Source organism: Narcine bancroftii, chromosome 5, assembly GCF_036971445.1.
Source record: "Narcine bancroftii isolate sNarBan1 chromosome 5, sNarBan1.hap1, whole genome shotgun sequence".
In the NCBI taxonomy this organism is placed as follows: Eukaryota; Metazoa; Chordata; class Chondrichthyes; order Torpediniformes; family Narcinidae; genus Narcine; species Narcine bancroftii.
Genome location: NC_091473.1, coordinates 16,638,451 through 16,661,082, shown reverse-complemented (window position 1 = coordinate 16,661,082; position 22,632 = coordinate 16,638,451). Strand labels below are relative to the sequence as shown.

At 42.1% G+C, this 22,632-nt stretch overlaps 1 protein-coding gene across 3 annotated transcripts in view; it reads right to left on the bottom strand.

The window, feature by feature from the left end:
* The window catches only part of ift122 (intraflagellar transport 122 homolog (Chlamydomonas)), a 144,807-nt gene that overhangs the window by 92,980 nt on the left and 29,195 nt on the right, over window positions 1–22,632 (bottom strand). For all 3 annotated transcript variants that reach the window (XM_069936893.1, XM_069936891.1, XM_069936892.1), the window contains exons 6-10: window positions 17,321–17,387; window positions 16,865–17,005; window positions 14,334–14,409; window positions 5,441–5,632; window positions 3,188–3,326 (exon numbers count right to left, since the gene is read on the bottom strand). In XM_069936893.1, the coding sequence (XP_069792994.1) occupies window positions 3,188–3,326; window positions 5,441–5,632; window positions 14,334–14,409; window positions 16,865–17,005; window positions 17,321–17,387 (615 nt within the window). The remainder of the gene's footprint in view (window positions 1–3,187; window positions 3,327–5,440; window positions 5,633–14,333; window positions 14,410–16,864; window positions 17,006–17,320; window positions 17,388–22,632) is intronic.

Here is a 22,632-nt window from a genome sequence, read left to right as displayed (position 1 = left end):
CACTGGGTAAGGCACCACATATTGACCGAAGACCCCCTGCTCCATGCCAGGAGCACGCCAACTCCCTCCCAAAATGCTGAGCCTGGAGTTTAAGAAAATGAAGGAGCTGGGGATTGTGCAGTGCTTCGACAGTCCCTGGGCCTCTCCTCTATGCACGGTACCCGAATCAGCAGGGGGTTGGAGACCATGCAGTGACTACCACTGCCTCGATGAGGCCACCATGCATGACAAAAATCCTGTGCCCCACATCCAAGACTTTGCCGTCAACCTGCATAGGGCACGGGTTTTCTCCAAGGTGGACCTCATCCAGGAGTAGCACCAGATCCCAGTTCTCCACCAGGACATCTAAAAGACTGCAATCATAACCCCCCTTTGGCTTGTTTGAATTTCTCTGCATGGCCTTCAGTCTAAAGAACGCGACACAAACTTTTCAGCACCTGATGGATGCAGTGTGCCGGGACCTCCCACTTAAGTTCATCTATTTGGACGATATCCTCATCGCCAGCCACAGCCGCAAAGAACATGCCGCACGCCTGAAACAACCATACTCTTAATTGAGTTCAGGCTATCAACTCTGCAAAATGCCAGTTCGGCCTGGACGCTACTAGTTTCCTAGGGCACAGGATTAACAGACACGGGGCTACACCGCTCCCCGAGTAGGATGAGGTGGTCCATAATTTTGCTCAGCTACGCATGGTAAAAGGGCTACAGGAATTCGCCGGAATAATAAACTTTTACCACAGGTTCATACCAGCAGTGGCCTGCATCATGAGCTGAAGACAGGCAAGTCAAATTACTTGGGATGCTGAGTCTTCTAGGACATTCCAGAACGCCAAAGACGCGCTAGCAAATGCCACTCTCCTGGTCCACCCAAGACCGGAGGCACTTACGGCCTGGACTGTCAACACCTCCAGCACAGTGGTAGGGAGTGTGCTGGAGCAACTCATTGAGGGACAGTGGCAACCATGGGCTTTTTCAGCAGGCACCCACCAGAGCTCAAATACAGTGTTTTCTGAGAGCTGTTAGCACTGTACCTGGCAGTTAGATATTTCTGCCTCTTTTTGGAAGGTCGGCAATTCAGGGTGTTCACTGATCACAAGCTGCTGACTTACGCCTTCCATGAGGTATTGGACCCGTGGTCGGCCCAACAACAGAGACACTTGTCCGAAGTGTCTGAGTTTACCATAGACAAACAGCACATTGTGGGGGAAAAGCAACGTGGTAGCCAACACTCTGTCACATCTTATGATTAAATCAGTACATGCCCTGTCCCAAGGAGTCAATTCCATGGCCCTCGCCAATGCGCAGCAGGAGAATCCTTATAGGACCCCTGCTTATAGGACAGAAGTCTACTGTCTCAGGGTGGAGGACATCCCCGTCGGCTCAGGTAACCTGACACTGCTGTGCAACGTTTCTACTGGCAGCCCCCACCCCATCATTTCAGCTGCATGGAAGCGCCAGGTTTTCGAGGCCACACACAACCTGGTTGTACGGCAAACCCCACCACATGGCCAGCCCAAACAAAGCATTCCAAAGGGCCTAAAGACTTGTCAGTATATGTTTGTAAGAAGGGGCACACACATGCCACTCTTACAACGGCCCTATGAGGGGTCCGACAAGGTCGTTAGGGACAAGGGTTCCACCTTCGTCCTCTACATCGGCAGTAAGGAGACTTTTACCATCGTATGCCTGAAACTGGCATATCTGGACTGTAATAAGCCAGTCTCCACTACTTCCCCGTGAAGCAGGGACAGGCCACCTAAAGCTATGGTCAATAACCTGGTCGCTGGTTCTTTGGGGGGTGGGGGGGGGCGGTGGTGTCATGCAGCAGCCAACATGCTGAGACATGGACCAGCCTGCAAAATGGCCGATGGATGCAGCAACTGTGCGAACCTGGGGGGGGCGGGGGGGGGGGGTTATATTGGCCGTCATCCCAGGCGACCTTTGTACGGCGGGAAGATGTGGAACTCTGGCGGGAACACTGGCCAATCCTAGGCTGGTGCTCCAATGGCGTGGGGCCCTAACGTCAGCATCAGGGGCAAGTGCAACAGCCAGAGCAATAAACCTGCCTCGTTTTCCAAGGCTTTGGTGTATCTGTTGTTTTTCTCCACGCTCGCATAGAGCATACATTACAAATGCATACAATTACTTCTGTTAATTATGCCAATAATGTCAGTACACTCTTTTGAAATTCCTGAAGTTAATAAGTCAGTCAATTCTGTAAACATATGTAATTAAATGGAAATTCTTCAGATTGTTTTCCTTAGTCACTGAATCACAATCAGCCATCTTCTAAGAAAAACAACATAACTGCAGATGTAAAAATCTAAAACCAAAATAGTAAGTGCTGGAGATTCCCTGCCGGATTCCCATGAGCACTGCCTGACTGAGATCACCTGCAAATGGAAGTAACAAGACCTCCTATTTCTTCTGGGCAACCTCCAATCAGATAGCTTTGACATTGACTTCTTTGGTTTCCGTTAACGACCCGCACCACCCCCCCCCCCCCCCCACGTCTCCCTATTTCCTTTCCCTATTTCTCCTTTCCTCCAGGTGCATCTCTCTCTCTCTCCTTCCCTTTCCTGCTGTCTCCTTTCCTCCAGCTCTGCATTCACAGAGCCACCCCTGTCCCCAATCAATACTTAACTTTCCTCTCCTGTCCTCCTATTCAGGTCCAATGATCATATTTTATCTGTTGGCCTGGGCTTCACCCCTGCCCTTTCTTCCATTCTCTCTCAGCCTTTTAATTCAGGTACTTTCCTGCTTTTTGCTCATACCTTGAAGAAGGGCTCAGGCCCAAAACATTATCTCCAATGCATGCTGCAAGACCTTCTGAGTTCCTCCAGCATTGTTGTACTTTTAGATACTCCTCAAGTTAGGCCACACGTTAGAGAAGGAAAACAGAGCTAATGTTTCAGATCAAATCTGTTTCTCTTCCCAGAGATGCAGCCTGACCTGCTGACTATTATCAGCTATTTGCAAATGTCAGATTTTAGCTTTCATTGGAACATCCGATGTTTTGCTCACTCACTAACTTAATTCCATAGCTGTAAACAACTCATTGCAGATATTCCTGTATTAACAATTAAACCTTAGTAATAGCTATGTTGAGTAAGTCAAACTGTAAAAAGTGTGGGAAGACCTGATACAAAATAGAACTGCTAAAAATCTTTGTCCAAGTACTCACCTTTCTGCTCAGTGATGAGATGTTGGACAATGACATCAGTCATGCTATCTCTGTAGGCATAACGGTCCTTATACAAGCCATGTACAGTGCTAAAAATGATTTGGTAAAAGGCTATTGTCCCATCTTGACAGCCTACAACCTTGAAAAAAGAATAAAGAACCATTCTCAAGTGCTCTTCATCAAAACAACACAAGCAATAGCAACCAAGTCTTGATCTGACTAAGCAACAGAAATGTCTCAAGATAGTGTAATATTAGGACTCAGGCCTTAATTCAATCATTCCAATAAGCAACAGGGATTGAGGAAAATTCACCAAAGATGCAAGTTTGAGGATCAAGTTGTGTAATGACATCAGTAAACTTCTGAAGGATGGACAATCAGATCAAAAGAGGCTCCAGGTTATACTGGCTATGGGAGAGCAATGGTCATCATGGAACAGTGCAGCACAGTATAGACCCTTTGACTCACAATGTTGTATTAACTCAAAAACTCACTGCACTTAAGTCTAACCCTTCCCTCCCTCACAGTCCATAATTCTCCATTTTTCTTATATCCATGTGGCCATCTAAGAGTCCTTTAAATGGCCTTATTGTATCAGCCTCAATCACCACCTAAGACAGCATTTTCCAAGCACCCACCACCAGCTATGTAAAAAAACAACTTATGACATATCCCCTAAAATTTCCTCCACTCATCCAAAATAGATGTCCTCTGAATTGGCCATTTCCAACCTGGGAAAAAGGTGATGGCTGTGCACTTTGTCTATGTCCCTCACAATTGTATACACCTCTATTAAATTGCCTCTCATCCTCAGACATTCTAAAGAGAAAAGCCCTAGCTTACTCAACCTTTCCTCATAAAGCACATTGTCTAATCCAGGCAATGTAATCTACTCTACACCCTTTTCACATCCTTCCTATAATGAAGTGACCAGAAATTAACAAAAGTGTGGTCTTGTAACATTACCTTAAGGCTTTTGCACTTAATCTTCCAACTATCAAAGGCCAACAGACCATATGCTATCTTGATAATGCATAACAATTTGCATGGCAACCTTGAGGGATTACAAACTGGGACTCCAGGATCCTTTTGTTCCTCCATACTGCTAAGAATTCTCCCATTAAGATCATTCTCTATCTTCAGGTTCAACCTTTCAAAGTGTATTACCACACTTTTCCATATTGAACTTCATCTGACACTTCTCTGCCTCTCTATAAGCCTTTTGTAGCCCATGAGAATTCTCTACACTATCATGTTATCTGTAAACTTACCAATCCACCCTCCACTTCCTTATCCATTTATAAAGATCACAGGTCCCAGAATAGACTCCTGCAAAACTAGTCACCAACCTCCAGGAAGGATACACTCCATCTGCTAGCACCCTCTGACTTCTATGAGCCAGCAATTCCAAATCCATACAGCCAAGGAATCCATGAATCCTATGCCTCATGGCTTTCTGGATGAGCCTACCATAGGTATCAGAATCATAATATTTTCTTTTAGGTTGGATTAAGAGAAGCATGCCTGGTTCCATGTTCAAGTATTTATTCCTTTAAAAACTACATGCAAAGTCAAGTACAGGCCAGAGTTGCCAGAATACAACATAATTTATTTTGGCCTTTGAGCAGGTTTTGCATTTCTGAGTATATTTTCTTTGTTTGCTGTGCTGATATTAAGGAGGCCATTGAGGCACCACAAAATGGGCAATGGATGCAGAATTGAATTGCTTGGTTGCTCGTTCTCTCAGAGACTACAAAAACTTGAATAGGAAATGTCTTATTGAGGTTTCTCAATGCATACTTGCAGAAGAAAGAAACCAATCTCAAGTTTTGAGCTTCATGAAATTTGCCAAATAATGTGACATCCAGAATATGCTATATTGCAGGACAATAGATGATTTCAAGGGTGCAGTGGACAGAAGTGCTGCAGAAATTCAGCTGGCCACCCAGCTATTTTTTTTCTTATATCAGACGAAGGGTCCAGGTGTAAAATGTTGGTTACTCTTTACTTCCTATGGATATTGTGTGATCTGCTGAGTTTCTCCAGGTTATTTGTGTATTGCGCTTGACTCCAGCATCTGTAGACTTTCTTGTTTTATAACTAAAGTCTCATGAGTACTGTACTTCTGGAAGAATGAAGCTTTGCATTATTATTAAAAAGATATATTGCCTGGATTGGGAGTGCATAAAATATAGAAAAAATAGCCAAGAAATTCTGATGTACATTGAAGAAGTGAAATGAAGAAGGTCTTACAACATAGTTGGAATCTGGCTTCACTCTGCAGGTCCAAACCCAGGACTGCTGTTCTCCAATGATACCAAGGTGAACTCCATCTTTGGTGTACAAAGAAACTTGCTTATCTGAGCCTCCCATCACAATGTACTCTCCTTTTGTGAAGTAGCTGACACAGCAAGGATCAAAATTCAATGCCCGGTCTTTTCCAATCTGAAATTAAAACACATCTTAATGTTATGAAGGCATTTGGAGCAATTTCAAATAATCCAGTTCTAAGAATTTAAATTTATAAAAGGAAATAATACTGTATTTACAATTATTCAATTTAACTTGAGAGAATTCCAAATAATAAAGGCTTTGTTAATTTAATGGAGGTGACACCTGTGTTATAGCCAGAGTATCCCTTACTGAATTCACATACACAATAAAATTCGCACTCATGGAACTTGTGCAAAGAAATTTACTGAATAAACAATTTTTTCAACTCCTGTTATGTAACAGTAGATGCACATATGACACAGCTTCACTTCATGGAAAATACGAATAAGGTCCATTATCTAGAAATGCAATAGCCTGTATTTCCCATGTGAAATCATAATGTTAACATGATAAAGCAGTGTGCAACACATTAGCAACATGATCTGAAGTGGACACATAGAACAGTTCAGCACAGTATAGTCCCTTCAGCAGACAATGTTGTGCTGACTTATATAAACCTACTCCATCATTCATCTAACCCTTCCCAACCTCAAGGCCATGACCTTCCATTTTTCTTACATCCATGTGTCTATTTAAGTTTTTTTAATGTCCCTATTGTGTGTGCCTCAACCATCAACCCCAGCAATGCATTCAAGGCACCCATCACTTTGTGAAAAATACTCAACTCTCGTGTCTCCCTGAAATTTTCCTCCAGTCATGTTAAACTGATGTCCTTTGGCATTGGCCATTACCACCCTGGGAACAGTTTCCAACCTATCTATGCCTCTCATAATCTTACGCACTTCTGTTAAGTCACCTCTCATTCTCCATTGCTCCAAAGAGAAAGCTGAAGGTTGCTCAACCTTTCATATAAGACATGTTCAATCCAGGAAACATCCTGGTATATCTCTTCTCAAACTCGGGGAGTTCCACAAGGATCTGTTCAGAGACCCTTGCATTTTGTGATTTTTTAAAAATAAATAGAGATGAAGAGTTGGAAGGATGGGTCAGTTAATTTTGTAGATGATATGAAGGTTGGAAGAGTTGAGGATGATGCTGAAGGTTGTCGAAGGTAACAAAAGGATATCGACAGGATGCAGAATAAGGTGGAAAAGTTCAATCTGGATAAGTGTGAGGTGATGCATTTTGGAAAGAAACCAGAAGGCTGAGGGTAGGGTTAATGGTCAGTTATTTAAGAGTGTGAATAAATAGAGGGACCTTGGGGTCCAAATCCATACATCCTTCAAGGTCACGGCCCAGGTTGATAGGATAGTTAAGGCGGCCTATGGGATATTGGGCTTCATTAGTTGGGGGATTGAGTTCAAGCGTCAAAAGGTCATGTTGCAACTCTACAAATATCTGGTGAGACCACAGTTAGAGTATTGTGTTCAGTTCTGGTCACCTCATTATAGGAAGTATGGAGAGGGTGCAGATGAGATTTAACCAATGTTGCCTGGATTGGAAAACAAGTCTTATAAAGCAAGGTTAGCACAGCTGGGACTTTTCTCTTTGGAGTGTAGAAGGATAAAAGGAGATGTAGAGGTTTACAAGATTATGAGAGGCAATACATCGGGTGGACAGCCAGTGTCATTTTCCCAGGGCAGGAATAGCAAACACCAGAGGACACATGTACAAAGTGAAGGGAGAGAAATTTAGGGAAGACATGAGGAGTAAGGTTTTATTTTTAAAAACACAGTTGTGGGTGCCTGAAATGCCTTGCCAGGGATGGTGGGGGAGGTGGAAACATTAGGGCCATTTTTAGAGACTCTTGGACAGGCACATCGATGAAAGAAGAATAGATGATTATGGGGTAGGGAGGGGTTAGTACTTTTTTTTAAAAAAGTAATTTATGGGAGAGCACAACATTGAGGGCTGCAGAGCCTGTACTGTACTGTAGTGTTCTATGTTCTAAAGCTTCCACCATCTTCCCTTAGTGAGTCAAACAGAACTGAATACAACACTCTAATTAGTGGTCTAACCAGTTTTATAGAATTGTAACATTAAACAGATATTTAAACCACTTCAAAATTAAAAAGTGTTATTTTTAAATATATTAAATGAAAACAGAAAATTACAGTGGAAAGTGATTCCTATTCTCATTATTAATATTGCAGAGCACAATCTGAACTGACACTAAATAAACAACTTGAATGCACTTCAATAACGTATCAAAAAAATGTTGATGCTCATAGTAATAAAGGCTTTTGTAGTCAAAAAAATATTTCAACCTATTAAAAGAAAAACAGAAATACTCAATGAGTTCAATAGCATTTATAGAGAAACATATACATTGTCAAGCTAATGTTCTCTCATAGGACATTCAAAATGTGTGGCTGCCCAAGCCTGAGGTTGAATGCTTTGGTTATTAATGAGGCCAGATAAGTGGCAAAGCAGCAGAAGGAAAGTCAGGCTAACAAACCATCCCAGTCCATTCATGCTTAAGGGGACCTTTTCACATTTTTAAAATGTCTGATTAATTGTTGCTTTTATATTTTGTATTTATAAATACCGCAGTTTTGAAAGCTTTTGTAAAAACACAATGCAGGAGAAACTCAGGAGGTCAAACAATATCCTTTATTTAGCAAAGGTTAAAATACATAACCAATATTTTGGGCTTGAGCCCTTTATCAAGGTATGGTAAAATGTCAGCAGGTGTCCAAACAAAAGAGTGGTGGGGGGGGAAAGCATGGTCACAAATGCAGGAGGTGATAGGTGGAGGAAGGAGGGAGGGGTCAGCAGTGATAAAGAGGAGGAAGGATGGCTGGGTGAATAGAGAGGGAAGGGAGGAGGGAGAGCTGGAAAGTGGAAAGAGGAAGAGGAGAGCAGGTTAGTAGAAACTAGAAAAGTCAATGTTAATGCCATCTGGCTGGAGAATGCTGAGCTACAAAATCAGGTGTTGTTCCTCCAATTTGCGGGTGGTCTCGGTGGTATAGTACATAAGGTTATGGACAGATGTGAGTATGGGAGTATGACACAGAAATGAAATGGATGGCTACTGGAGATCTCAGTCATTGATGCTGACAGAACGAAGGTGCTCAACAAAGCAATCTCCCAATCTTCACCCAGTCTTTCCAATGTAGAGAGGTTCACAAAGGGAGTACCGGATGCAATAAATCAGTCCTGCAGATACACAAGTGAAGTGTTGCTTCACTTGAAAGGACTGTTTGGGGCCACGAACTATCGTGCGAGAGAAGGTGTGGGCGCAATTGTGGCACCTCCTGTGGCCCACTGGGGAAGAAAGGTGCCGGTGTGGGGGGTGTGATTGGTGGGGAGGGATGAGTGCACGAGGGAGTTATGGATGGCAGAGAGGAGATGTGTCTGGTTGTGGGATCCTGTTCTAACTGCCAGAAATTCTGGAGGATAGTGCGTTGGATGCGGAGGCTGTTGGGGTGGTAGATAAGGGGGAATTCTATGTTTGTTGTGTCTGGAGGCAGAGGAGGCCAGGGCAGTTAAGTGGGAAATAGAGGAGATGCAGGTGAGGGCTGAGTTGATGGTGGTGGAGGGGAAGCCACGTTTGTGGAAGAAGGCAGACATTTTGGAAGATCTGGACTAGAAGACCTCATCTTGGGAATAGATGGAGCAGAGATGGAGAAATTGAGAGAAGGGGATAGAATCCTTGCAGGGAAAAGGGTGTGAGGAAGTAGTTGTGGCAGTTGGTGAGTTTGTAATATATGTTGGTGCAAAGTTTGTTTCTGCCTCAACCACCTTTTTAAACAGTAATTTCCAGATATTTGCAACCCTCTAATAAAAATAATCTTTCATTATGGTGGCATGGTTAGCCCAGGGGTTAGTGCAACACTGTTACAGCATCAGGAATCAGGACAAGGGTTCAAATCCCGCACTGTACGTTCTCCGTGCATGGGGTTTCCCCGGAGGATCCAGTTTCCTCCCACTGTTCAAAAAACGTACCAGGGATTGTAATTCAATTGGGTGTAATAGGGTAGTATGGGGGTCATGGGCTGGAAGGGCCTGTTACTATGGTGTATGTCTAAATTTAATTTAAAAAAAGTGGTGAAAAACCCAAATGTTCCACAACAGGTACTTCCAACTGAGAAGGGTAAAGGAAATAGCATAGGAATGGGAAGCGAGTTGAAATGACATGAACTTGTATGTACTCCATTTGCTGCTCCAAATTTGACCTTCTCGACATCAGTGAAGCCTTGAGGACCATCTCACAGGGCATCTGCACTCTGTCTGCATTGACCATCCTGAGCTCCCAATTGCATTTGATTTCAGCTTCCCTTCCCATTCTTGCACCAACCAGTCTTTCCTGGGCCTTCTCCACTACCAGAGTGAGGCTTCACATAAACTTGAAGAAACTTGAAGAACAATACCTCATATTCTCCCTGGGCAGTCTACAGAGAATTTTCCAATTTTAGGTAATAATCCCATTCTTTATCCTTCCACACCACTTCTGCCTTTCCTCTTCCCTGCACACACCTTTTTGTTGCCATTTTCCTGGAACATCTGCAGTCCGCTGCCTGCTCTCTCTCCTGTGGCCTGCTGTCCTGGCGGTACACTGCTTGCACTCTGTTGATGTGGGCCACTAAGCCTAATCTGAACATTAACCCCAAACATAGCCCTAAACCTAACCCTGTCCAAATCCCACACCTAACCCTAACTCCAAGGACGTGCAGACAATAAACTTACCCCAGGATTTATCAAAAAGCACAATTGATCCCACAAAGAGCTAGAAACAGGTACAAGGTAATGAAAGTGGCAGGTTATGGTGAAACAGAACCTCAGAGAGGAGACCAGTGAATGCAAGAGGGATGATTATCTGCATTTTGACAAACTAACCTTAATCCTAACTCTAACCCGAGATTTGACACTTCCAGTATTTTGGACTGAGCAACCACAGGTCTGCCGGATTGTGAGGGTAATCACAGAGAACAAAGATTTGACATTAGATCTGCAGATTGTGAGCAAGCTGGTCTGTGGGCCGCCACCATCTCCCAACAATACGTAGTGGTGAATAGCAAGGAATTACTTAAGGTGGTATGTGACTAGAAAGAAAAAATGTGAAATTCACTTCTTTTGATCAACACTTGCAGTAGATTTTCCCACACTCTTTTATGAATTGTGTGCGTATGTTTTATTAAATTGTCTATTGTGGCAGATTGCACCACTTAGTCCTTGAAACGTCATTCAGAGGTTCAGCCTCGCGCGAGAGGGGAGCTGGATCACCAACGAGCTTATGGCATCATCAAAAGGAGAGAAAAAAAGAGAGGCCAGGGGGCAATGATTTTACAGATGACTTGAGTTGTGTTTTGTTTTCGGCAGCACTTGCTACATTGGTGACCCTGATGGTCCAAACAACATTTTTGACGCCGTTACACTAAAACAGGATTTTGGACCTCGCAGCCACAGGATTGGTTCAAGCAGTTCGAGGCCCAGTTCAATCTAAGCCAGATTACCACTGATGTAATGAAGTACTACTATATCATTGCATCGCTGGACCAAGACATCGTGGGGTGCATGGTCAAGGGGAGACCAACCCAGGAAGGAGAAGCGATGCGGTCTCCGACCGATCATCAGGAGGCAAGGGACCCGTGGAGAAGTCTGAGCATCGGGTGGGGGGTGCATCATGCCCCTCCCCCACCCCCGAGGACTGTGTGAGAAGAGCACCTGGGAACAGAACATGACAGGCGATAGGAGCGACTCACAGAAGGACATGGGAGACCATGGCCCCTTGTTGGTAGATGGCTCTAACAGGGATTCCAGTGAGGTGGGGAGCAATGAGGAGGTTGGAGGCAGCTTCAGGAGGAAAGAGTAGAGAAGACCCAAAATGAATGAGGGAAACAAGATGGCGTCAACAAGAGGGAGAGGGGGCATGGAGCCATACAAGACATTTTGTAGGCCATGGGAAGAATGGAGGAGAGACTGGCCAGAGACTTAAGGGAGAAAACAGGGGAACTGTACAACAAAATGGACAGATGGGAAAATGCCCTTATTGAATTGACAGGAAAGGTGTCTAAAGTGGAAGAAAGAACTGGAGATAATGAGGACAGAATAAGTAAATTGGAAGGGAAGTTACCGCTGGCAGAGAATTGACACTCTAGAGAACCATAGCTGGAGGAATACCATAAAAATTGAAGGGTTGCCGGAAGGTAAAGAAGGGAGGGATCCTGTGGTGTTTTTCCAATGCAGGTTGCCAGAGGTTTTGAGAAGGGAGAAACTGGGAGAATCAGTGGAGGGAGAGAGGGCTCATTGGTCCCCCTTCCTGTGCACGGGCCCCAGTCAAAGGCCACGCCCGGGGCTGGTAAAGCTCCTACGTCACCAGGACCGTCAGGCGGCTGTCAGGGTGAAAGCGAGTTTGCTGTGGGCTCGGTTGGCTGAAGGAAAAGGATTGGGTGGACTGGCTGAAGGAAAAGGATTGGGTGGACTGTCTGAAGGAAAAGGATTGGGTGGACTGGCTGATGGAAAAGGATTGGGTGGATGTTGGACATGGGACTGTTAGGATACAGGGGAAACATGGACTTGGGAGGAGTCTCTGGGGCAATGGCTAATAATATCAAATATACAAGTCTTAATATAAATGGTCTGAACATGTTTTATTCCCATGCTCTTCTATTAATTGTTGTTTAATAAAAGTAAAGTTTGATAGAAGACCCTCATGTTCATACTCATCTTTCATGAACCTGACACTTTCTCAACACAACAATGACCAGTGCAGGGACTGACAGCATTACTCACCATTATCACCCTAATTTCAACCTGGCACATAAAACTAGGGGAATATTTTTGAGCCATTTTTTGGGAAAAATAAGTGGGTCTAACATGGCATCAAATACAGTATGTTATACATGACATTAGACGCAGACACCAACACTGCTGAGTTACACTTCCTGCCCCTTTTGTTTGTGGAATGCTGGTTTGCGGTATAAAATGGCGGACTGAAATGGAGATTTGCAGTTTTGGTCATTCCAGTGTGAACGATCAATACTGGAATATCAGAGACTCTTCATAACAGTAAAATCCCACAAAAGATGTATGAAGATCGTTCTAATTTCCCATCCACCCTGTGTGACTCATCTCCCTCTATCTACCTCCTTTGCCTTTCTTGTGTCGCTCCCTCCCTTTGTCTGGCATCTGTCAATCTACTGCCTCTGTGCATCATACTTCCCCAAACCCATGAGGTCCCTGTTCACCCCTCACATCCTGTCTTCTTTATATTGGCTTCTCTTCTCCACATCTCTGACCTGATCAAATGTTTCTGTTCGAAGCGTCAATCATTCTTTTTCTCCCCACTCATGCTGCTTGACCCATCAAATTCCTCCAGCAGATTATGTTTAGCTTGTGATTCCAGCATCTGCAGGCTCTTGTGTGTCTTCAGGCTCATGGAACAATGGATTCATCCCAAAGACTGACTGAGTGAACTAATTAAACCCATACTGTTTCCAGGAAAAATAAAACTTCTCTTATCTATTCCAATTCATTTATCCCTTCTCCCTGGAATCATCCTTGTAAATCTCATCTACCCTCTCTCCTTCTGCCTTCTTATTTTCTTTAAGTATGGTGCCCAGAACTTAAAAGTTATGGCCACATCAATCTTTTATAAAAGTGCACTGTGACTTTTTGATTCCTCAATAACTCAATTTAGAAAACTTAAAATTTCATACTCTAATTCAACTATTTTCTTAAACAGTCCTGTCACTTCTAACAATATGTGAACATTTATGACCTCCGTGTTCTTGTCACCCTTTTAGAATTGTGCTCTCAAATTTATATCTCCTTTCCTTATTTAAAATAAACATTTAAATTCAATATTTATCTCTTGCATGTACCCAAGAACTACTTAAGTCTTATTCCTAACCTCTTCACAGTTCCCCACTCTTCCAAGTTTTGTATATCAAAATCTGGAAACTTTTCTCCACACTCAAGTTCAAGGCATTAACATACATTAATGTAGCGAGACCTGTTGAACCACACTGACAAAACGTTCTCACTATTACTGATTTCTGTCACTTGGTTAATTTTCTATCCCTGCTGCAGCAGCTCCATTTATTTCATGAGCTTCAATTTTGATGTCAAGCACTTTATCAAACACTTTTTGAAAATTGATATTCACCTCATCTTGCATTGTTACCTTATCAGAAAAATATTGTTTATCAAGCACAATTTGACTTCCTTAATCAATCTGCATTCAAAGCATCTACTAACTTTGTACCTAATTAACATTTTTAAGGATTTCCCAAAACATTTGCAACTTCAAAGCTCTCAGAAGCTGACTAATATCTAACAGATCATTTGAAAACGGTTCTGGTCTGACAATTGCCAGCAAACTGAGGTCAATGTTTTAACCAACACTAGAGGTATTGCTGAGTTTATTGAAGGAAGAAAAAAATGAGTAGTTCACTAATTTATCTCTTTTCTTTCATTGCTGAATTTCTTTGACTTATTTGTGACCAATTATTAGATCCTTACCAGACTTGTTGAGCTTAACTCCCCACAGACTTTCAGTTCATTTCTACATCTTGATTTGGTACTGGTTTATCTATAAAAATTCTGAGCCAACTGAAAAAATCCACAAATACTTTAAGACTGCAACAAGGAAACTTGTTGCAAAATACTTAGAAGATAGAGCTTTTACTCCTGGTAATTATATCCAGATCAAACTGAAGATTCGTGTATATAGAGTAAAAAAAATAACTAATTTGTTCCATATTCCTATGCCTTTCTACTATAGTATAGAAATGTTTCACAAACTTACTTGCTTGCCACTCAGTTGGTAGAAAGAAAGTCGCTGCCCCCAGTCTGCCACAGCAAGGATGTCAGTGTGCTCATCTCTGCAAGATCCAAAATAAATCCTCAGACAGTATTATTAGTTGACTGCACACTACAAAAATTTTCTTTTAAAATACATGACATAGATTTTATATATATATATATATATATATATATATATATTGTAAAGCATCATTAATACATTCCCTGGCAGTTGTTCTGACTTCTTGACTCATTTGATTGGTTCAGAAATTTGATTTTTAACTCTTATTGATTGACAATAACAGCTAACATCAAGAAAATTAAGAGAGATTCTTGTATACAGGTGCTCCCCAACTTACAACCTACTCTACTTGTGTCCAGCCGCACATACAACCAAATCTTTTGAAAAATGTAAGAAAAAATATAAAATTTATGTGGTTTATTTTGTAGTTGACAAACCATACATAACAAGAGCCCGCAAGAGACAAAACGTGCATACTTACCTTGTTATTCTGTGAACTGCGGTCCATAGGCTGGGCGTGATCATCTTGATTCTTGTGTGCATGTGTGAGTCTTCGGTTGGGCATGCATGGTGGATTCATGTATTGAAGTTTGGTTGGTGCATGTGCGAATTCAATATCACCAGGGCTCTTCCGCACATGCGCCAAACAAATTCCAATATGCGAATCTACTACACATGCGCCAACCAAACTCCAATAGGCAAACCCACCGCGCATGCACCAACCGAAGACTGACGCATGCACACAGGAATCAAGATGGCCACACCAAGCTTATGGACCCTGGAACTCCAAATAACAAGGTAAGTATGCACATTTTAGCTCTTACATACCCTGTATCCCTGTTATAGTTACAACAAAAAATCTACGATTAAAAAAAAAATAATTAAAAAGTTTGGTTTAAGACTTTGGTACTGCATGTGCGCGAGCAAAATTCCAAGATACAACGGATCCTTCAGTCCCAATTACTGTCGTAAATCGGGTACTACCTATATTTAAATCTTAAATATTCAAAAATGAAATAATGACTCCTGAAGGAGAGTGTCGATATCCTTATAGTCCCTAGATCCAAATATCTGTGCTGACCATTAAGCATCCACCTGCACTAATCTGATCTTTCCTTCTCATGTTCCCATCAATACTTTCCTCCACTCCCACTCACCTACAATATGGGTAAATCACAATGGAAAATTTACCCACTAACCAAAAAAAACCTTTGAGTTATGGGTGTAAACCAGAGTACCTGGAGGAACCCACAGAGTTACAAGGGGTACAAGCAAACTAAACTCAGCTATTTCCCAAGGTCAGGATAAAACTCAGGCCACTTTGCATTAACAATGTGCAATACAAGAAATGCATCACCAATGCAGAAAAAAAAACTTTATTGATACATTCTACATTAGACTCCAAATGAGTGCCAATGTGTATCAAATAGCAGAGGGTTTTTTTTCTGGAGAACTAAACAAATCGCAAACTGGAATGGAACTACTGCTATGGCAGATGCAGCTCCAACAGAGGTCATCAAATTTGCAGATGACAGAACAGTAGTTGGCCTCATCAACAAGAATGATGAGTCACATTACAGAAAATAAGTGAAAAACCTCATAATATGTATGGTGTGAGAATAACAACCCGAGTGTCAACATGGACAAGATGAACGAGATGATCGTGGACTTCAGGAGGATCAAGAACAACCACCCTCTACTACTCATGGAAGTAGAGAGATCCAGTTTCTCGGAGTCCACTAACAAGTGACCTATCCTGGACTCACAACATCTTGTCACTTGTCAGGAAGGTGCAACAGCGACTGTACTTCCTGAGAATACTGAAGTGGGCAAGGCTACTGGCCATCATCATGCTAACTTTCTACAGGAACTCAATCAGGATCATCCTGGCTGGATTACAGTGAGACACGGTTGCTGCAGAGAATTGGCTAGGAGGTCAATCCACAGGAACATTTGAATGGCAGAGATCACTGGGGTCTCTCTCTTTCCCCTTTCCCCCAAATCGACGTGAATTACCAGGATCATTGTCTGAAGAGGGCAAGCAAAATTGTTGAGGAACCCTACCCACCCCACATATAGCATCTTTCAGCTACTTCCATTGGGAAAGAGATACAAAAGTATCACAGCAAGTACCACCAGAATGAGAAACAGCTTCTTCCCATGGGCAGTGAGGCTGCTGAACAACTAAATGAACTGCTCACACTAACCCTTCGAGACTCCATTATTTATTAAACAACATTTATTTTTATATATGTATATTTGTTCTGCATATTTATCACTTGTCTGTATGTGTTTTTGCATGTTTTTCACCAAGGACCTGAGAATGCTATTTCATGGAGTTGTGCTTGTGCAATCAGATGGTAAATAAACTTCAACTTGAGCCCAGGCCTGAAACGTTGGTCACCCATTACATCCTATGGATGCTGTGTGACCTGCTGAGTTTCTCTAGTATGATAGTGTACTGAAAAAACACAGTATATTACATTTACATAATTCTGTGTCTCCTTACTTACTTGGATGGATTCCAGCAAATTGACCATACCGGGACACCACCAGGTCGCTCAATTCTCACTTTCTCTTCTCCATTCTTACTTCGGATGCTGACGATACCACTGAATAAGGCAATGGCCAAGTACTGACCATCATTTGTCCAACTAGCCAAGTGTCACCAAAAATAAAAACCAGAACATAGAAATAAACATTCCTTTTTAATGTGAAAAAAATGAAGCTCATCACTAATGCAATTAATTCTTCTTCGACCAGTACAAAGGAAAATTATCCAGGTGAAAAAAAACTGCATATCTATGTTAATAAATGTAGGAAATACACAAAACAATTTATTGCAACTCTACAATAGCAAGTGTAGAGCTAAAATAGTTTGCAACTGCTATAAACTCTGTGAATTAACATCAGGCTTGAAACATCTTTACAATCAAGCAACAATTGACAAAAATAATAGACTGATTTACCTGCAGCAAGAGATTTTGCTATTGACTTTGTGCTTGGAGACAGATTTTTGCTCTGGAGACCATAAACCTATATTCAAATGATTTTAAACACCAAAGAAAAATCAAGTTAAATACAGTAACATCCCTGTTACCCTGAAAAAAAAATTGTGGAAAATAGGTAAAAATATATAATTTAAATTCCCCCCCACCCCCCCCCCCCCCTCAGTGGTTAGCTCATCAATCATGCAATACACAAACCAGCAAATTCAGTTATCCGGCATCTACAATCCCCATTGGTGCCAGACACCAGGGGTTTTACTGCAATTGGAAATGTTGGAATTCTAATCTCACAATTTAAAAAAATTTATAGTATGTCAGTCAGAACATTTGAGTTGAAGGAAGAACCTAAACAAGGAACTGGGGAGCTAAAAGAGACCATTAAATGTCCTTGGTGAGTAGGATTAAAGAAACTGCTGAGGTGTTTTACAGGCATCTTAAAAAAAAAACAAGAGCACAACTCAGGAGAGGATATAACCACTCAAGGACAAGGGAGGCTATACAGTATATGCCTGGAGCCAAAGGAAGTGGCTACTTTGAATTGAAATTCATCAAGGAGGAGGATGAGAGATAATGAGGTCAGGGAGGAGTATTTTGATATTCTTTGGCATCTTGATATCATGATGGTGGTACTGGATCATTTGAAGAACATTAAGGTGGGCAAGTCCCCATGGGCCTGATGGGATCTATCCCAGGCTACTGAGAAAAACAGACAGGAGATAGCTGGAACCCTGACAGAGATCTTTTAATCTTCAGTCACAGAGGACTGAAGAGTAGCCAGAGTGGCTCCTTTGTTTAAGCAGGCAAAAGAGGAAATTATGGGCTGGTAAACCTTACATCAATGGTTGGGAAAATATTAAAGAAGATTCTTGGGGAGAGGATTTACACACATCTGTAAAAGCATAAACAGATTAAGAATAGTTTGAATGGCTGTGTCCATGGGAGGTGAGGCTTTACAAACTTGATTAAGTTTTTGAAGAGACAATGATGATGATTGGAGGGTAGGGCAGGAGGCGTAATCCTCATGAACTTTCATAAAGGATTGAATTAGGTCCCTCATGGACCAGTGGGATTCAACAGGACTTCTGTTATTTGTGAGCTACATGTATGAGTGTATCTATACACAGGCACAATGCATGCACATGATTTGGTGACAGTTAGCACGTTAATGAAGCAGTTAGTGCAACCCTATTAAAGTGCCAGAGATCTAGGTTTGAATCTGGCACTGCCTGCAAGGGGTTTGTAAGTTTTCCTCATGACTGCATGAGTTCTTCTGGGTGCTTCAGTTTCCTTCCATGTCCCAAAGATGCACGGTGTAAGCAAATTACATTTGGATAGGTTTATGTTCTGTATCTGGGTGACATGGGCTTCTGGGCCAGAACGGCCTGTTACCGTGCAATATTTCTAAATTTAAATGAAACCATAAGTGAGTTGATTCATAAGTTTGAGTCAATATGAAAATTGGCAGAATTGTGGACAGTGAGAAAGCTGTCAAAGGATATGGAAGAATATAAAGTTGGAAATATGGGTGAAGAAATGGCAGATGGCATTAAATCTAGAGAAGTTGACGGTGCTGTACTTTGAGAGTTAAATGCAAGAGGAAATTACAAGTTAAAGGGCAGGATATTTTGGACTATTGATGTTCAGGGATGCAGGTTACAGGTAGATTCCTGGAAAAACACTGCCAGAGGTGTGGTGGAAGCAGAAATGATAGCAACATTTTAGAGGCATTTAGACAGACTCACAAATAGGCAGGAAATGGAGTGTTATGGGCCACAGTTGGACATGTGCAAATAGTTTAAATTGGCATCATGGTTTGGACAGATATCATGGGCCAAAGGTCTTGACCCTGTGATATACTGTTTTATGTGCAATGAACTGGAATAAAAACAAAAGAACTCCTGGTATCTTCATCAACTCCTGGTATCTACATCAGAGATCATGACTGTTCTTTTACCTTTGCATCACTTTCTTGCACTAACTCATTTCCCTTGATTCGTTTGGGATTTTAAGATCTACCCTTCTTTCTTGAATGTATGGAACTCCATAGAGCTCTTGGACAGAAAAAAATATATTCTTTTCATCTCTACCCTGAATAATCAACTTCCAATTTTGAGATTGGGACTCATGAGCTTGACATCCCAGCCAAGATAAATAACATTTCTGTTTAAGTGAGATTCTTCTGAACTATAGGCTCAGTTTGCCTATCCTCTTCCTTTTCGATAATCCCACCATTCCAAGAACCCAATTAGTGAACCTTCACTGCAACTCCTCTGTGGCAATGACATGCACCAAGGGTAAAGGATACTCTAATTGTCTGTAACATGGCTCATGCTAGAGTAAGACATCTCAACATTTGTACTCAAATTTTCTTGAAACCAAGGCCAATATACAGTTTGTGTTCCAAATTGCTTGGTGTATCAAGCTATTAAATTTCAGTGACAAGTATAAAAACAACCAATCCATAGTAGTCTACAGCATGGAAATAGATCCTGCAGTCCATCTTGTCCATGCCAACCAAGCTAGTTCCATTTGCATGGATTTGGCCCATAGCCTTCTAAACCTTTCTTAACTGTGTACCTGTCAAAATGTCCACAATTATCTATCTCAAAAAAGGGCTCCAACCCAAAACACTGACTGACCACTTCTGCTCGGTAATACTGCATGATCCGCCAAGTACCTCAAGCATCTCACTGCTTACCCACAGACACGCTGTATGAAGAAGGTGCCCCCCAGTTCCCTTTTTAATCTTTCCCCTCTCACCTGAAATTTATACCCTCGTTGTAGATTCACCTGCTGTCTATGCCCTTCATGATTTTATAAATCTCCAAGGTCCCTAACCCTAGCCTCCCATTCTCCAAGGAGAAAAGTCTCAGCCAATCCAGCATCTCTTTATAATTCAAGCCACCCCAGTCCTAGCAACATTCTCACCAATTCTTTTGCAGCCTTTCCAACTTTATGATATATTTCCAATGGTTGAGTGACCAAATTTACTCTGAATACTCCAAGTATAGTCTTAGCAATATCCTATATAGTTGCATCATGTCCTCCCTGCTTCTGTACTCAATGCCCTGGCCAATGAAGGCGAATGTACCAAATGCCTTCTTCTACATCGCCATTTTCATGAAACTATTTGAAACCCATCCACCCCCCCCCCCCCAAGTCTCTCTGCTCTACAATACTTTCCAGGGGCTTATCTTTTACTGTACAAGTCGCACCCTAGTTTAACCTACCAAACAGGAATATCCCACACTTCCCCATGTTAAATTCCATCTCCCATTTCTTAGCCCAATTTCCCAGATGATCCAGATCCCATTATAATCTTAGATGACCTTCTTTACTCTCCACTATACCACCAAATTTGGTGTCATCCACAAACTTCCCAATATTGTCAAAGTAGTTGACAAGTCTAAGTTACTGGGCACCAAAACCTTTAAGTCCTTCACTATTACCTTGTCTTTTTATACTTTCTATGTGTGATAGTACAGATCTATCACCAATGTATATAGTGTATATAGTTACTGTATCTAGACTCTGCTTACAGCGATTGGCTGAGAGCTAAGCCACGCCTACTGTCTGGGCCTTAAAGGGTTGTGTCCCTAGACAGGTCGGATCATTCCGGATTGGTCGGCCACCTGTGAAGAGCTCCTGCCTTTTGCTAATAAAAGCCTTGGTTTGGATCAACAAGTCTTTGGTTCTTTCGACGAGCTCTACACTATAAAAGAGGATAACTGCATAGTTTTTTTCAAAACACTTTTCCACATCTGTTATTTCTCCAAAAAGGTGCGCTAAAATACTTGCATTAGTCATTTTGGAACGCTGTAGTCTATCATTAAGTAATTTCAGGTGAACAGGAGTTAGCTAATGAGTTCAGAAAATGCCACAAATGCCAATTTCAATTTAACTATATATATATATATATATATATATATTATTTTTATATATATATATCTTCTTTGGCTTGGCTTCGCGGACGAAGATTTATGGAGGGGGTAAAAAGTCCACGTCAGCTGCAGGCTCGTTTGTGGCTGGCAAGTCCGATGCGGGACAGGCAGACACGATTGCAGCGGTTGCAAGGGAAAATTGGTTGGTTGGGATTGGGTGTTGGGTTTTTCCTCCTTTGCCTTTTGTCAGTGAGGTGGGCTCTGCCGTCTTCTTCAAAGGAGGTTGCTGCCCGCCAAACTGTGAGGCGCCAAGATGCACGGTTTGAGGCGTTATCAGCCCACTGGCGGTGGTCAATGTGGCAGGCACCAAGAGATTTCTTTAGGCAGTCCTTGTACCTTTTCTTTGGTGCACCTCTGTCACGGTGGCCAGTGGAGAGCTCGCCATATAACACGATCTTGGGAAGGCGATGGTCCTCCATTCTGGAGACGTGACCCATCCAGCGCAGCTGGATCTTCAGCAGCGTGGACTCGATGCTGTCGACCTCTGCCATCTCGAGTACTTCGACGTTAGGGGTGTAAGCGCTCCAATGGATGTTGAGGATGGAGCGGAGACAACGCTGGTGGAAGCGTTCTAGGAGCCGTAGGTGGTGCCGGTAGAGGACCCATGATTCGGAGCCGAACAGGAGTGTGGGTATGACAACGGCTCTGTATACGCTTATCTTTGTGAGGTTTTTCAGTTGGTTGTTTTTCCAGACTCTTTTGTGTAGTCTTCCAAAGGCGCTATTTGCCTTGGCGAGTCTGTTGTCTATCTCATTGTCGATCCTTGCATCTGATGAAATGGTGCAGCCGAGATAGGTAAACTGGTTGACCGTTTTTTGTGTGCCCGATGGAGATGTGGGGGGGCTGGTAGTCATGGTGGGGAGCTGGCTGATGGAGGACCTCAGTTTTCTTCAGGCTGACTTCCAGGCCAAACATTTTGGCAGTTTCCGCAAAGCAGGACGTCAAGCGCTGAAGAGCCAGCATATATATAAATATTATTTATATATATATACACACATTTTTACCCCCTCCATAAATCTTCGTCCGCGAAGCCAAGCCAAAGAAAAATATATACACACATTATATATATATATATATATATAATTTATATATATATATATTATTTTTATATATATATATATATATATATATATAAATAAAATTTAAAACAATGAACTTGAGTGATATACCAAATTTAAAGCTATGTTCAATGGTGTAATGGTAAACCAATATTGTTTAAGGCAACAATGAAGGACAGCAGTCCAAGAAAGACCAGGAAATAAATCAGACGGCATAGGACTTGAAGAAAATAAGATGGCAATATTGACAATCATGAAAATAATTACATGGTAT